At 46.5% G+C, this 16,032-nt stretch overlaps 1 protein-coding gene and 1 long non-coding RNA gene across 4 annotated transcripts in view; one reads left to right on the top strand and one right to left on the bottom strand.

The window, feature by feature from the left end:
• LOC138950458 (sodium-coupled monocarboxylate transporter 1-like) overlaps window positions 1-15,644 on the top strand; it is a 104,784-nt gene extending 89,140 nt beyond the window's left edge. For 2 of the 3 annotated variants that reach the window (XM_070322186.1, XM_070322187.1), the window contains exon 18: window positions 12,807-15,644. In XM_070322186.1, the coding sequence (XP_070178287.1) occupies window positions 12,807-12,974 (168 nt within the window). In that variant the 3' untranslated portion in view covers window positions 12,975-15,644. The remainder of the gene's footprint in view (window positions 1-12,806) is intronic. The other variant, XR_011450666.1, reaches the window with a different exon arrangement.
• The window catches only part of LOC138950459 (uncharacterized), a 138,210-nt gene that overhangs the window by 120,775 nt on the left and 1,403 nt on the right, over window positions 1-16,032 (bottom strand). The window lies entirely within an intron of this gene.

The raw sequence follows: 16,032 nt of genomic DNA, 5'->3' as shown, positions 1-16,032 counted from the left end.
TGCTGACACAACCACCGGTTCATTTAGACCACTCTGCTGACACAACCTCCGGTTCATTTAGACCACTCTGCTGACACAACCACCGGTTCATTTAGACCACTCTGCTGACACAACCACCGGTTCATTTAGACCACTCTGCTGACACAACCACCGGTTCATTTAGACCACTCTGCTGACACAACCACCGGTTCATTTATACCACTCTGCTGACACAACCACCGGTTCATTTAGACCACTCTGCTGACACAACCACCGGTTCATTTAGACCACTCTGCTGACACAACCACCGGTTTATTTAGACCACTCTGCTGACACAACCACCGGTTCATTTAGACCACTCTGCTGACACAACCACCGGGTCATTTAGACCACTCTGCTGACACAACCACCGGTTTATTTAGACCACTCTGCTGACACAACCACCGGTTCATTTAGACCACTCTGCTGACACAACCACCGGTTCATTTAGACCACTCTGCTGACACAACCACCGGTTCATTTAGACCACTCTGCTGACACAACCACCGGTTCATTTAGACCACTCTGCTGACACAACCACCGGTTCATTTAGACCACTCTGCTGACACAACCACCGGTTCATTTAGACCACTCTGCTGACACAACCACCGGTTCATTTAGACCACTCTGCTGACACAACCACCGGTTCATTTAGACCACTCTGCTGACACAACCACCGGTTCATTTAGACCACTCTGCTGACACAACCACCTGTTCATTTAGACCACTCTGCTGACACAACCACCGGTTCATTTAGACCACTCTGCTGACACAACCACCGGTTCATTTAGACCACTCTGCTGACACAACCACCGGTTCATTTAGACCACTCTGCTGACACAACCACCGGTTCATTTAGACCACTCTGCTGACACAACCACCGGTTCATTTAGACCACTCTGCTGACACAACCACCGGTTCATTTAGACCACTCTGCTGACACAACCACCGGTTCATTTAGACCACTCTGCTGACACAACCACCGGTTCATTTAGACCACTCTGCTGACACAACCACCGGTTCATTTAGACCACTCTGCTGACACAACCACCGGTTTATTTAGACCACTCTGCTGACACAACCACCGGTTCATTTAGACCACCTTTCAAGATCGCCGACGAGAGTTGCTTTCTATTTAGTTCACCCAGAAGCCTATCATACTAGAAGCACCTTACTACTATTACCAGCAGTCGACACGCGATGATACATATGCCCTTTGACCTTTCCTTGGGGATTACCCTTACTAAGAATAGAATACGGGATTGTGGGAAAGCTGTCCAATGGCACTCATGCACTATATTCGATTTTCAATACACTCCGACTCAAAATCTTTGGGAAAAATCAAAATGAAAAAAATACAAGTATATAATAATGAGTTAAGAAAACAAAAAAAAGTTGAACAATTGTGACCCTCCACCACGAAATGAGTCGCATGTCACCTCGCGCGGTTCTGCGCTAGGCTTGATATAAGTCCGGAGAGTGTATGGTAACAGCGTGAGGGTCACCTTAGTCACAGGCTTATAACTCAAACAGTTTTTGCTCCTTTCTAAAACGGGTTTCACCACTGGATAGAGCATACAAAACTCTCTAGGAAAATGTAAAAATATAAAAATCATGCAAAGGTGACATGCGACTCATACCGTCGTGGAGGGTCACAATTGAGAACAAAATGTTTTTCAAAAGACTTGCCAAGTACAGGACTCGAACTCGAGTCCGCCGGATCTGGACGGTTTATCGTATGAAGGGAAGCAAGCGGTTAAAAACGGGCGTCGATAGAGCCAATGAACAGTGATGTTAACTTGTAGTATTTCATTCACTTGTGGTTCAAGGCGACCACCTGTCCATAACGACCCCTGTCTGTACCTTGGGCGGTCGTTATACACAGGTTTCACTGTGCTTTCCTTCCCGGTGTAGGATCCGGTCCGGTCCCCCCTCTGAAGTAGTCCCCCGGGGGACCAATTCGTGGCAAAAACTGCTCTATAATGGTCCCCCCTTAGACATCCAGCCTCGTTTTTTCTTAGGCATTCAAGCCATTTTCAATCTATATCTTCGTCCGGTATTATGTAGTGCACAGACAGCAATCTCTTTGTTTGACTATATTTTGCAGAAAATAAAATAGATCTGATTTATAATGCCGTTCAAAAGAAAAATCACATGAAATAAAATGAATAATAAATAAATACTGATAAGAAGAAATGAAACCAGTCTCTGATTCTTTCCTTTCTTTTCTCTGAAATTGCTGGTAACATTACTAACATTGTAACAAGAAAAACGAGGCTGGATGTCTAAGGGGGGACCATTATAGAGCAGTTTTTGCCACGAATTGGTCCCCCGGGGGACTACTTCAGAGGGGGGACCGGACCGGATCCTACACCGGGTCAACGATCTTGTACATCACTAGGAATCTGTCCGTGGGTTCCGGATAGCCACATAGAAACGACAAGACTAATAGAATAGAATCTAAACAAGTCGCGTTGGGCGAAATTACTACATTTAGTCAAGCTGTCGAACTCACGGGATGAAACTGAACGCACTGTATTTATTCACTAAGACAGTACAGCTTCGTCAATCCCCGCGTGAAGGAAATCGCTCACCTTCCACGTGCAAAACGTAGTGATATTGACACGCCAGATTAGCGCGGTAGCGTATTGTGCTAAGCAGGAAAGCGCGCTTTTCTGTATTCTTGTTAACTTTCTGAGCCTGTTTTGAATACAACCTATCATATCTATATGTTTTTGGAATCAGGAAATGATCACGAATAAGATGACATCATTTTTGGATCGATTTCTTACATTTTGATCGTAAGACTAATTATTCTATTTTCGTTAATTGTGATCACATTTTTAGAGTAAACATGACATATGTATATATTTTTAGATTCAGAATGTGATGAAGAATACGATGCAATCAATTTTAAATCTGTTTGCGAAAAATTGATTTTAATGACAACTTTAATGAGCAAACTCATTAATTAAATTTTAAGCCTCCCAGCTGAAATGTAATACCAAAGTCCGGGCTTCGTCGAAGATTACTTGACCAAAATGTCAACCAATTTGGTTGAAAAATGAGAGCGTGACAGTGCCGCCTCAACTTTCACGAAAAGCCGGATATGACGTCATCAAAGACATTTATCAAAAAAATGAAAACAATGTCTGGGGATATCATACCCAGGAACTCTCATGTAAAATTTCATAAAGATCGGTCCAGTAGTTTACTCTGAATCGCTCTACACACACACACACACACACACACACACACACACCCCCACACACACACACACACACACACACACACACACACACACACACACACACACACACACACACACACACACACACACACACCACCACGACCCTCGTCTCGATTCCCCCCTCTACGTTAAAACATTTAGTCAAAACTTGACTACATGTAAAAAGGAATTAGTGTTTAGTCTGAATTTGATAAAATTTGAAACCCATTCTGATCATTTGAAATTTGAAATAAAAACCCCAGATTGACTGCTAACGTTCCAAAAAATAATAACAAAATAGCGACATGAAACATTTTTCAAGCGAAGTTAATTATTTGTATCATAAGTGTGTATAAATTAAACGTTCCATTTCAAACGGCAGAAATTAATATGTAAAGCGCGGAGAGCACAGTTGTGGTTCGCGCTATATAAGCTCCCCATAATAAAACAATAAATAAATATGCAATCTGGCTCTCCCTCCTCTCAAAATGTCCTTTCATATGACACGCCTATTAACAATATCTCTTTAATTACACACCCGTTTATATCGGTTGTGTATAGGTTTTCACTCTGTCTGTTTATATGTGTATCTGTTTATCTGTTTATCTGTCTGTCGGTCTGTCGGTCTGCCCATTTTAACGTATATTTCTGGTGTGTGGGTCGATTCAGCTGAAATTTCGGACACAAATACTTGCAGTTAAACTGTACTCTTCTTTTTCTTCTTCTTCTTCTTTTTCTTCTTCTTCTTCTTCTTTTTCTTCTTCTTCTTCTTCTTCTTCTTCTTCTTCTTCTTCTTCTTCTTCTTCTTCTTCTTCTTCTTCTTCTTCTTCTTCTTTGTCACGTTTCAATATATCACTCAAGGTGATTATGAACCGGTTAATTACTACTAATTAACTAACCACACCACGATCCACTCTCGCAGGCATACAATTAAATAGAGTCAACAAAAGTATAAGTTTCAGACGCCTGTTTATGTATAAACTCTCCACCTCCCTCGAGCCTTCACTCAAAATATGTTCCTTTTACGTTCTCAACACGTAAAAAACCAGTGTTCACTGACAAAATGCCAGTAGTATGTAGAAAATTATAGTAACACGCTGAACCCGTGTAAATACAGTCAAATGAGAATGTTCTGTTCGAAAAGCTCTAGTTCGTGCAGGTGTCACACACCCCACGTTGTCCCTACTCCAATGAAATCATAGATACGAAAAGACAACGGTGGTCAACGGGGTGCGTACGACATGGTGCACTTAGCTTTATCTCTGCTGCTGCTGCTTAGCCGGTATGCTGGTTAGTCGGTTCGCTGGTTAGCCGGTCCGCTGGTTAGCCGGTTCGCTGGTTAGCCGGTCCGCTGGTTAGCCGGTCTCCTGGTTAGCCGGTCTCCTGGTTAGCGTAGCCCCAACAGTTCCCGCCAGAGTCAGCCGTGCCGATGTTACGGGAACGTAACGAACGAACGAAACGAACGAAGGAACGAAGGCTGCAAACAGAAAGCATCGGTGCACTAAACATGTCAGCTACCCCTCACCCACCACCTTAAAACATGTCATCTTTAAATATCTCATCGAGCACGTGGGCCTGCACAAAACTGACTTTTTACAACAACAAAACAGCCATTTTCCGTCCTTCTCTCCCTATCTGCAAAAATCATATACAGATTAGTATTTTAGCGTCACAGAGAGTAAATTATGCGCTAACCTGGAAAGAACAACAGAGAGTATTTCATTCCACAACACAGACTCATCAACAGCGTTAAATAATGATTTATTACCTCAAAAGCCTATGATTGTAACTCTCAATGGAAGCAAAGTCCGCTTCCTCCCTGGAACAGTCTCTGTTCGTCAACAGTGACCCAAAACGTCCAGAACCCCTTGTCGAATCCTTATGCGAAAGCCATCGCCGACGAAGGAAATGTGACGACTTGTCCTCAGCAAAATAACGTGGCAGAGGAAAAGGAATAACTTGTGGAAGTTCCCCTAGAGTGCCGAATATAATACTCGGTGAAAAACCATCATACTCTAGTAACTGTGTGTTAGATCCTTCCCCTTCTGCCGCTGGGTGTCAAGTGTGTCGTCCTTGAGTCTCTGACAGACCACCTAGCCAAAAAACACGTGACTGACCTTGTCACCAAACCAGTCCAGCTATACACAGTTTTGCCTCCCCAAGCAGGAAAAAGACACGAGAAACTCAATCCCTGAAAATCCCGTGCGCGCTGTCAGCGAAAAAAACCGTCAGCCCTATGACAGCAGAAACCTGCACTGTGAAGCTCGTGCGTTTCAAAACATCCGTGCTCGGGAGCACTGTCAGCAAAAACTCTGCTGTGTCCAATATCACGCACAGGCGCTTTCTATCATACATTGACCCAGAACAGGCACTCCACTGAGTGACGCTTTCTTGGTCTCTGTCACCCGATCGTGACACACCTCCCCTCTTCAAGACGAAACCTCGGTTTCGCTCACAGTCATGTTCTCCTCTACAGCCCGAGAGAGAAAGTCAGCTCCAACATTGTTGGCGCCCGGAATGACGCGTACCGTGAATTGGTACGGTTGGAGAATCAACGCCCAGCGCATAAGTCTGGCGTTTGCCAACCTTGCAACCTGAAGATATTGCAGAGGTTGATGGTCCGTCTCCAGACAGAAAGGTCGTCCGTACAGGTACGCTTCGAACTTCTGGATGCCCCAGACAATGGCGAGACACTCGCGTTCAACCGTTGCATACGCTGCCTCGGCCGAGGTCAGCTTACGGCTGGCGAAGCAAACAGGGTGCAAAAACCCCTCTGTCTCCTGAAGCAACACTGCCCCAAGTCCCTTCCCTGAAGCGTCTGTCCTCAGCACGAAGTCCTTGTTCAGGTCTGGTAGTCGGAGAATAGGCTGACTGGTGAGTCGCCTCTTCAGGGTGTTGAATGCGGAGCTACATTCCTCAGTCCATACTACAACGGTCGGTTGTAGTTTCTTGGTAAGGTTGGTCAGTGGTAGAGCGATTTCGGCAAAGTGCGGGATGAAGCGTCTATAGAAGCTGGCTAGGCCCAGGAAAGACCTGACTTCTTTCTTCGTGCGCGGTGGCTCCGCCTCCCGAATCTTCTGGATCTTGTCGTCCTCTGGAACGAGCAATCCCTCGCCGACAACATGACCCAGGAAAGACAATTCCCGGAATCCCAAGTAGCACTTGGACGGTTTAGCTCCCAGATTTCCGTCCTTCAACCTTCCGAACACGTCGCGCAGGGCGTCGAGATGTTCAGTCCATGTCTCTGTCGCGATCAGCACATCGTCGATGAAACTGCTGATGTCCTCGCGCTTCAATGGTTCCAAAAGTTTCCTCATCATGCGAGTGAAGACGGCACCTGCATTCTGTAGACCAAAAGGCATGACTGTCCACTGGAACTGGCCGAATGGAGTGGTAAAAGCAGTCTTTGGGCGGTCTTCCTCGGCAACTGGGATCTGCCAGTATCCCTTGGTGAGGTCCAGTTTGGAAAAGTACTTGGCCTTGGCCAAGTGACTGAAGAGGTAGTCCACATCAGGCATGGGTTCCGCGTCAAACGCCGTAATCTTGTTCAGCTTCCGGTAGTCGACACAGAACCTGACGCGTCCATCCTTCTTCTTTACAAGCACAATTGGTGAACTGTAGGGAGAGTTCGCTGGCTCGATGACGCCCAACTTCGTCATGTCGGCGATTTCCTTCCTGACCACCTCCTTCTGGGCATGAGGCATGGGATACTGCTTCGTCCTCACTGGCTGTTTCTCCAGCAAGTCGAAGGTAAACTCCTCTAGATGCGTCTGAAGTGGTATGTCTGTAAGGACCCGTGCTGCATCCTTCAGGATCTCTTGCAGGTCCGCCTGCTGGTCGTCCCCAAGATCAGGTGAGATGTGCACGTCCGTGAGATCCTCACTAGCCTCCAGCGGACAAACTGGTACCCGTCCTCCTCCCTGTTCTTCCGTTGTCTCGTCCATCACGACAGCAACTGCTTCTGTCACTTTGTCCTTTTCCCCGTAGGCAGTCCTCTCTATGTAGGCGCGCAGCAGGTTGGCGTGGTACAGGCGTGCTTTCCCGTTCATGACGATCCTGTAGTCGTTCTGGCCCACTTTCGCTGTCACCTCAAAAGGTCCTTGCCACTGCAGTTGTAGCTTGTTGTGTTTGACAGGTAGAAGTAGCAACACCCGTTCTCCAATCTTGAAGCTGCGCGGCCGTGCCTTGCGGTCGAATCCTCGCGCGTAACGCTGTGCTGCTCTTCCCAGGTTCTCTTGAGCCAGTTTGCAGGTCTCTTCAATCCTGTTCCTGAGTTCTACGATGTAGGTCGCCGTCGTCTGCACCTCCTCGTCAGCTTCTTCGTCCGTCCAAGCTTGACGCAGGATAGCCATGGGACCGCGTACCTGTCTGCCGTACAACAACTCAAATGGGGAAAAACCCAAGCTCTCCTGAGGAACCTCGCGGTATGCAAAAAGCAATGCTGGGATGTACCTGTCCCACGTGCGTGGTTTCTCCTGAGCTAGTTTCCTCAGCATGGTCTTCAAGGTGCCATTGAACCTTTCCACCAGTCCGTTGCACTGAGCATGGTAAGGAGTGGTGAAGTGCTGCTCCAGTGATAGCAGTCGTGCTGCCTCCGCCATCACTCCTCCCGTGAACTGCGTGCCTCTGTCGGTGAGTACCTCTGATGGAATTCCCAGCCGGGACCACATAGTAACCAGAGCCTCAGCTACTCGCGTGGCTTCAATCGATTTCAGAGGGATCGCCTCTGGGTATCGAGTAGCGTAGTCCACCATGGTCAAAATGTATCTGTTTCCGTCCTCAGACGCAGGCAAGATGGGCCCGATGATGTCCACTGCCACCCGACGAAAGGGTTCGTCGATGAGCGGCATCTTCTCTAAGGGGACCTTCCTCACCCTTCCTTTGGCAACCACCTTCTGGCACTTATCGCAGGACGCACAGAAACGTCGGACATCCGTGCAGATGCCTGGCCAGTAAAAGTGGCGCCAGACACGATCCGTGGTCTTCTTGGTACCAAGATGACCTCCCAGAATCGAGTCGTGTGCCGTTGCCATGACACCCTCGCGAAACTCGCGAGGCACGACAACCTGTTTGAATGCACCTTCCTTGTTGCTGAACTCACGGTAGAGCAACTTCTTGTCCCTGAGGAACCTTGACCTCCCATGCTTCCCGCTCAGCTTCACCTTCCCCGACTTCGCGTGCTCCCGAGGAGTAGCTAAGGTCGGGTCAGAATCCTGAGCCTTCGCGAGAAGCGCGGGGGTCACGTTCCCCAGGGCAGCTCGTGCAGCAGGTAGGGGTTTGAGAGGTTTGTCCTCTCGCTCCGCCTGTGCCCGCGTGAGCACTGAAATGACGTCGGGAGACCGATAAACGGGAACCTCCCTGGTGACGCCGTCCACAAACTGAACCCGGTTTCCAATGAGCAAGTCGCATGGAGGATCGTCCATGACGACGGCCACAATGGTCCCCGTGAACAACGGGGTTACGACCTTGATCACTGCCGTGTTCAAATCGTAAGCGTGAGATGCCTCGGCCATTCTCACCCTGATGCTGTCTCCTGTGTAGGCCATAGCTGGAACTAGACTCGCCCGAACCACTATCATGTCTGCTCCTGTGTCCCGCAGACCCTCGCCCTTCACTCCGTTAACGTAGACGTTGCAGTGGGGCTGGAAATGTTTCCTGGAGCACGGAACGCAGAGTTGTGGGATGGTGCATGAGCTCGTGACGTCCCTGAACTCCTCACTGCCAACAAAGTGAACGCCCTTCTGGTCAGCCTGTCTCTTGTGGCAGTCCTTCTTCACGTGGCCCCGCTTGTTGCAGTAGTAACACTGGATGTCAGATCTGGAACTCGATCCCTTGTGTCCCTGATCGTCCTTCCCGTCCTTGGGTCCTGAAGAACCCGAATTTCCCGTTTTTCCTGGCCGTGAGCCTGAAGATTTGCCGGAGATCGCCTGGGCGTCCTCGTGCACTCTGATCCAGTCGGCTGCCTCCTGAGTAGTCTTTGGCTGGTGCTCCTGCACGAAGGTCACCACCTCAGGTCGCAGGCTGGACATCAGTTGTTCCATGACTATGAGGTCGGCAAGGTCGTTGACGGTCCAGTCCTTTTCGGCCATCTCCACCCAGCGCCGCAGGTAGAGGTTAAGGCGTGCCACAAACTGATGACTCAGCTCGCCGCTCAGTCTCTTGCTGTTACGCAGACGTCGTCTGTAGGCTTCCGCAGTCAGGTTAAAGCGCTGGAGTAACGCCTTCTTAAGTGCCTGATAGTCTCTCGCCTCGTCGTCCTCCAAAGCGTTGTAGAGCTGCAATGCGCGTCCTTTCAAGCAGGTGCTAAGGCGGCTAGCCCACGTGGCCTCTTCCCACTTCTGGTCAGATGCAATGCGCTCAAACCGGCGTAAAAAGTCGTCGAGCTCGTCCTTGTCATCGTCGAACGTCGGCAGTCTCGTACGGTCGGCAACAAATGTCGGCGCGCTAGCCTGAGTAAGCGTACCCTTCTCGGCCTGTAGCCTAGCTAGTTCTAGCTGGTGTTCGCGATCCGCCTGCTCTTTCTCTTTCCGTTCCTGTCTGTCACGCTCGGCCTGTCGTTCCCTTTCTTGTCTGTCAAGTTCGTCTTTCTTTTCCTGTCTGTCTCGTTCGGCCTGTCGTTCCCTTTCTTGTCTGTCAAGTTCGTCCTTCTTGTCCTGTCTGTCACGTTCGTCTTTCCTTTCCTGTCTGTCTCGTTCAACCTGTCGTTCCCTTTCTTGTCTGTCAAGTTCGTCTTTCTTGTCCTGTCGGTCACGTTCTTCTTTTCTTGTCAGTCGCTCAAATTCTTCCTTGCGCTCTACTTCTAAGCGTTTTAGAACGCTTCGGGCTCTAACGCGTGCGTCTCGCTCAGTCGGTTGCTCGCTCCCAGGAGTCTCGAAAGTTATTCTCCTCGTAGGAGATCCCCCTGTAGCCATGGTTAGTTTTAGCAAAGCTTTATCGCAAAAGTAAGTCTAACGCAGCTATAGCTAGAACCCGCGGTGATGAAATGGATACAAAAATCCAGCAACCGGAAAATGCAGAAGAAAAATCCAAACGGTGTAGAACAAAACGCGTAGCCTACTTTATGGCTGCTTTTTGCGGTGAAACAAAGTGTTTCCCACAGCCGTGGCCTACTTTATCGGCTGCTTTTTGCGGTGAAACAGAGTGTCTCCCACAGCCTTGGTTAGGACAGAAGTCCTCGGACCCTTCCCCCCCAAAATTCCAACAAAGTCAAAATATGGAGAAAAATCCAAGTAAAACAAGACTATAGAAATGTAACCTGTTACAGAATGCGAAACAACAATGTAGAGAAAACTGAGTAAAACGAATAACAAATCCGCTAACCCCGCTCAGCTCTCTGCAACGGAAAAACTCTGAACGTACAACAACAAAGATTCACAAACAAAGGAAAGGGAAGTAATCACAGTTAGCGCATACAATAACTCACAAATTACAATTTACATTTCCTGCAAGATGTGAATCGCTTAAGGTGTGGTATATGATCAAAACTATACAAAAAAGGGTAGCACCAAGCAGAAAATAAGTCGAGCACTGACGAGATTATCTGCTCTTAGTTATCCTTAATTGGTGGGTCTTTATCAGTCAGAAATTAACTGAGTAAATCCCGGCTTGGCCCCCACGTGTCACGTTTCAATATATCACTCAAGGTGATTATGAACCGGTTAATTACTACTAATTAACTAACCACACCACGATCCACTCTCGCAGGCATACAATTAAATAGAGTCAACAAAAGTATAAGTTTCAGACGCCTGTTTATGTATAAACTCTCCACCTCCCTCGAGCCTTCACTCAAAATATGTTCCTTTTACGTTCTCAACACGTAAAAAACCAGTGTTCACTGACAAAATGCCAGTAGTATGTAGAAAATTATAGTAACACGCTGAACCCGTGTAAATACAGTCAAATGAGAATGTTCTGTTCGAAAAGCTCTAGTTCGTGCAGGTGTCACACACCCCACGTTGTCCCTACTCCAATGAAATCATAGATACGAAAAGACAACGGTGGTCAACGGGGTGCGTACGACATGGTGCACTTAGCTTTATCTCTGCTGCTGCTGCTTAGCCGGTATGCTGGTTAGTCGGTTCGCTGGTTAGCCGGTCCGCTGGTTAGCCGGTTCGCTGGTTAGCCGGTCCGCTGGTTAGCCGGTCTCCTGGTTAGCCGGTCTCCTGGTTAGCGTAGCCCCAACAGTTCCCGCCAGAGTCAGCCGTGCCGATGTTACGGGAACGTAACGAACGAACGAAACGAACGAAGGAACGAAGGCTGCAAACAGAAAGCATCGGTGCACTAAACATGTCAGCTACCCCTCACCCACCACCTTAAAACATGTCATCTTTAAATATCTCATCGAGCACGTGGGCCTGCACAAAACTGACTTTTTACAACAACAAAACAGCCATTTTCCGTCCTTCTCTCCCTATCTGCAAAAATCATATACAGATTAGTATTTTAGCGTCACAGAGAGTAAATTATGCGCTAACCTGGAAAGAACAACAGAGAGTATTTCATTCCACAACACAGACTCATCAACAGCGTTAAATAATGATTTATTACCTCAAAAGCCTATGATTGTAACTCTCAATGGAAGCAAAGTCCGCTTCCTCCCTGGAACAGTCTCTGTTCGTCAACAGTGACCCAAAACGTCCAGAACCCCTTGTCGAATCCTTATGCGAAAGCCATCGCCGACGAAGGAAATGTGACGACTTGTCCTCAGCAAAATAACGTGGCAGAGGAAAAGGAATAACTTGTGGAAGTTCCCCTAGAGTGCCGAATATAATACTCGGTGAAAAACCATCATACTCTAGTAACTGTGTGTTAGATCCTTCCCCTTCTGCCGCTGGGTGTCAAGTGTGTCGTCCTTGAGTCTCTGACAGACCACCTAGCCAAAAAACACGTGACTGACCTTGTCACCAAACCAGTCCAGCTATACACAGTTTTGCCTCCCCAAGCAGGAAAAAGACACGAGAAACTCAATCCCTGAAAATCCCGTGCGCGCTGTCAGCGAAAAAAACCGTCAGCCCTATGACAGCAGAAACCTGCACTGTGAAGCTCGTGCGTTTCAAAACATCCGTGCTCGGGAGCACTGTCAGCAAAAACTCTGCTGTGTCCAATATCACGCACAGGCGCTTTCTATCATACATTGACCCAGAACAGGCACTCCACTGAGTGACACTTTCTTGGTCTCTGTCACCCGATCGTGACATTCTTCTTCTTCGTGCATGGGCTGAAACTCCCACGTTAACGTATTTTTTGTACGAGTGGGTGTGTATGTGTATGACCGTTTTTACCCCACCAGTCAAACAGCATACGCCGATTTCGGGGGAAGCATGCTTGGTATTTTCGTGTTTCTATAACCCACCGAACTCTGACATGGATCGCAGGATCGTTTTGGTGCGCACTTGGTCTTGTGCTTGCGTGTACATACGAAGGGGGATAAGGCGCTATAGCAGGTCTGCAAATAAGTTGACCTGGGAGATCGGAAAAATCTCCACCCTTAACCCACCAGGCGGCCGCGGTCGGGATTTGCACTCACGATCTTCCTTACTTTTGTTTGATCTTTCAGGATATCAAAGCCAGTAACAGTACCGACCCAGAGCCCGTCGTACCCACCACAGACATACAACCTTCCAATCAGCCCTTCACAGCAATTGCGGAAAAAAGATTTGGAAATGACGCAGTTGGCACCGACTACACAAGCAATGGGACATACAAGGAAACGACTCATCTGTAGTAGCTGTAGCTGATGACTCGTCTGTAGTAGCTTTAGCTGATGACTCGTCTGTAGTAGCTGTAGCTGATGACTCGTCTGTAGTAGCTGTAGCTGATGACTCGTCTGTAGTAGCTGTAGCTGATGACCCATCTGTAGTAGCTGCAGCTGATGACTCGTCTGTAGTAGCTGTAGCTGATGACCCATCTGTAGTAGCTGAAGCTGAAGACCCATCTTCAGGTTGCGTGTTCCGGCCTGGGTCAGGCCGCAATTTTCTCCCCCCTTTCCTAACCTAGGTGGTGGGTTCAAGTGCTAGTCTTTCGGATGAGACGAAAAACCGAGGTCCCTTCGTGTACACTACATTGGGGTGTGCACGTTAAAGATCCCACGATTGACAAAAGGGTCTTTCCTGGCAAAATTGTATAGGCATAGATAAAAATGTCCATCAAATTCCCGTGGGACTTGGAATAAAGTAAACAAATTCCATCTCACACGGCATTAAGTCTCAGGAAACATGAATACACGCATGCAGGAAAAAAAAAATATGGGTAGCGCCGTATGTATGGCAGCTCGCTTTCCCCGGGGAGAAAGCAGCCCGAATTTCCATGAGGGTAACCTCACTGGACTGTAAATCTTATCCAATCCAATCCAATCCAATCTGTAGTAGCTGTAGCTGCTGTTGGCCTAACATCTGACAGTTAGTACGCCTGACAATATCTCTTTAAAGACACACCCGTAAAAAATGGGTTCTGTATAGGTTTCACTCTGTCTTTTTATCTGTCTGTCTGTCTGTCTGTCTGTCTGTCTGTCTGTCTGTCTGTCTGTCTGTCTGTCTGTCTGTAGCCAATATGGACACTAGTTAACCACCATCAACCTGCAGGCTACATTTGGCAGGAGGAGTAAAATTAAGGACTTTCTAACATTATTAACAGCTATTGTGTTTTCAGCGTAGCAATAGGGTCCGATATTTAGACGAGACAAGTATAATGCCGACGAGTCGAAGACGAGTACTTTATTAGTTCATTCGAATACAACAAAAAGAAGTTTGAGTTTTTTTAATTTTGAACAAGACTACTTATGAAGAAGACCAAAACACAACATAAACGGAAAACTAGAAACAACTGAAGAACAAGGATGCAACAAGGGGAGGAGAAGAGAACAGCTAATCGCGAGCAGACGGCAGCGAAGTTTTCAGTTTGGGTGAATGGCATTTATACTTGTCTCGTCATGAAGCGAATTTGTCAACCTCAGTTATAAACGACTACATGAATGTTAGTGCCATGGGTTGTACATCAATACTTCAGAGGGGAAGTGGGGTATTTAGTGTGGAGTTACGAGATAAGAAAAGCCGAATGCGAAAGTTTGTGTCAGTCGGCAACTGAAACAGGCACACAAAAACGGCTGTTCCGTTTTACTCCCCTGTTTGTACTACATCTTTCGACTTTGGGCATTTTGTGGTGTTTAGGGACGGAAAATAATTGATTTAGTCCTGTTTCATCGGGAAGTTAGCAGAACAGGGTATGCTATCGACATTTGTAAAGCTGAAAAACATTCCCGAGAAGAATTTCAAGTTGTCAGTGTATGCTGTTGTCGATTAAAACATCGTGTGGTACAGATGGGTAAACCGGAACCATGCGTCTTTGTTATTGCCAATATGCTTTTGGATATTGGCAAAAATGGCCGACTTCCGTAGCATTATGCTTTGATGATCGGAAGAGACCATCCAATCACAGCCCCCGAATTCCCCCACGTGTCCATCAGAATAGCTATATATAGTTTTTGCTATTAAGAATTGGTATTTCGCTGGTAATTAGTGTAAAATTTACAACACAGAGACGTATCTGGTATGTAGTGAAAAAATACTATTTTTTGGAATTGCAAAATTAAACAGAATAACGGTATCTTGTTTTCCATATTCTCAGTTTGACATTGACTGCTGAGACATCGGGGCTCCAAAAATGTGTCCGAAATTTCAGTGTCACACCAACTTAAATAAAGAAAGCTTCGCGTTGTATTTTATTGAGAGTTATGTTTTGTTTGTTCCAGCGGTCGAGTACAAATCACATATTGTAGAGAATGTAACTTTGTTGTTGCCATTACATTAAACCCGTAGTAAAGTGGGCTTTTTCTGATAAATGTGCTGATGTTTTAGAGTTATGATTTTTGTTGTTGACTTATTACGCTATTAGGAATTAATCCGGGTTAGTTTCATACACGATTTATGAAACGAGAAAGGCCGTAGTATCAGGATTTATAAATAAGTTTTATGTTCACATTTTGCCAGGGATGATGATGCCGTTTGCTTGCTACTGTCGACACCTCTACTGCACTGGAGAATGTCATACATACAAACTGACATGCACTGCAGTATATTTGCAGGTAATGCTGACCACAGTACGGAAAAGCCATCGGGAATTTTTTTTTAAAACCACATTTTTTGGGTAAAATTAAGGATCCTGAAGGTTACAGTGGGTCAGCAAAAAGACATTGTGTATTAAATCTCGCTCATTGAATTTGACAAAACAGTGGGTTTTAAGATAAGATAAGAAAACTGGAATGTCCATTTTTATTGTACATACAAGTCATAAACATGTTGACACAATATCGCATTACTTATAACATAAAGACAACTTCCACAAAGCAAATGCGTACATAAATACACCACTAAGATCAAGATTAAGACCTTTCGGTTAGGTGATGTCCTGTAATGTACACCAGATACATTATTTTGGACGTGATATTTTCTTTCAGAGTGTGATTTTTGTTTTCTCAACATGGTATGCAGATGCCGTACGGGTTTGAAGTTCCATTATAATTGGCAGTCAACATCAAGTAAAGTGAAGTGGACACAATGGTAGCTAAACACAACAATGCCGATTGTGATTTCTTGAGAGAGAAAAAACACACCATGAACGTGATATAAAAACAAAACAAAATGCAAACAACCAACACAACACAAGAAATTACATTTTGCGTGCATAGAAGTAACCCCGGAACGAGCTCCCAGAGCATACTGGAAGAAGTAATCGTACACAGGGCTGCGTGCAATTCATTAACAGGAACTTAGATCTTTTATCAGGTT

The sequence above is a fragment of the Littorina saxatilis genome, linkage group LG16, assembly GCF_037325665.1.
Source record: "Littorina saxatilis isolate snail1 linkage group LG16, US_GU_Lsax_2.0, whole genome shotgun sequence".
In the NCBI taxonomy this organism is placed as follows: Eukaryota; Metazoa; Mollusca; class Gastropoda; order Littorinimorpha; family Littorinidae; genus Littorina; species Littorina saxatilis.
Note: the sequence above shows the minus strand (reverse complement) of the source record. Positions and strands in the feature narration are given on the sequence as shown.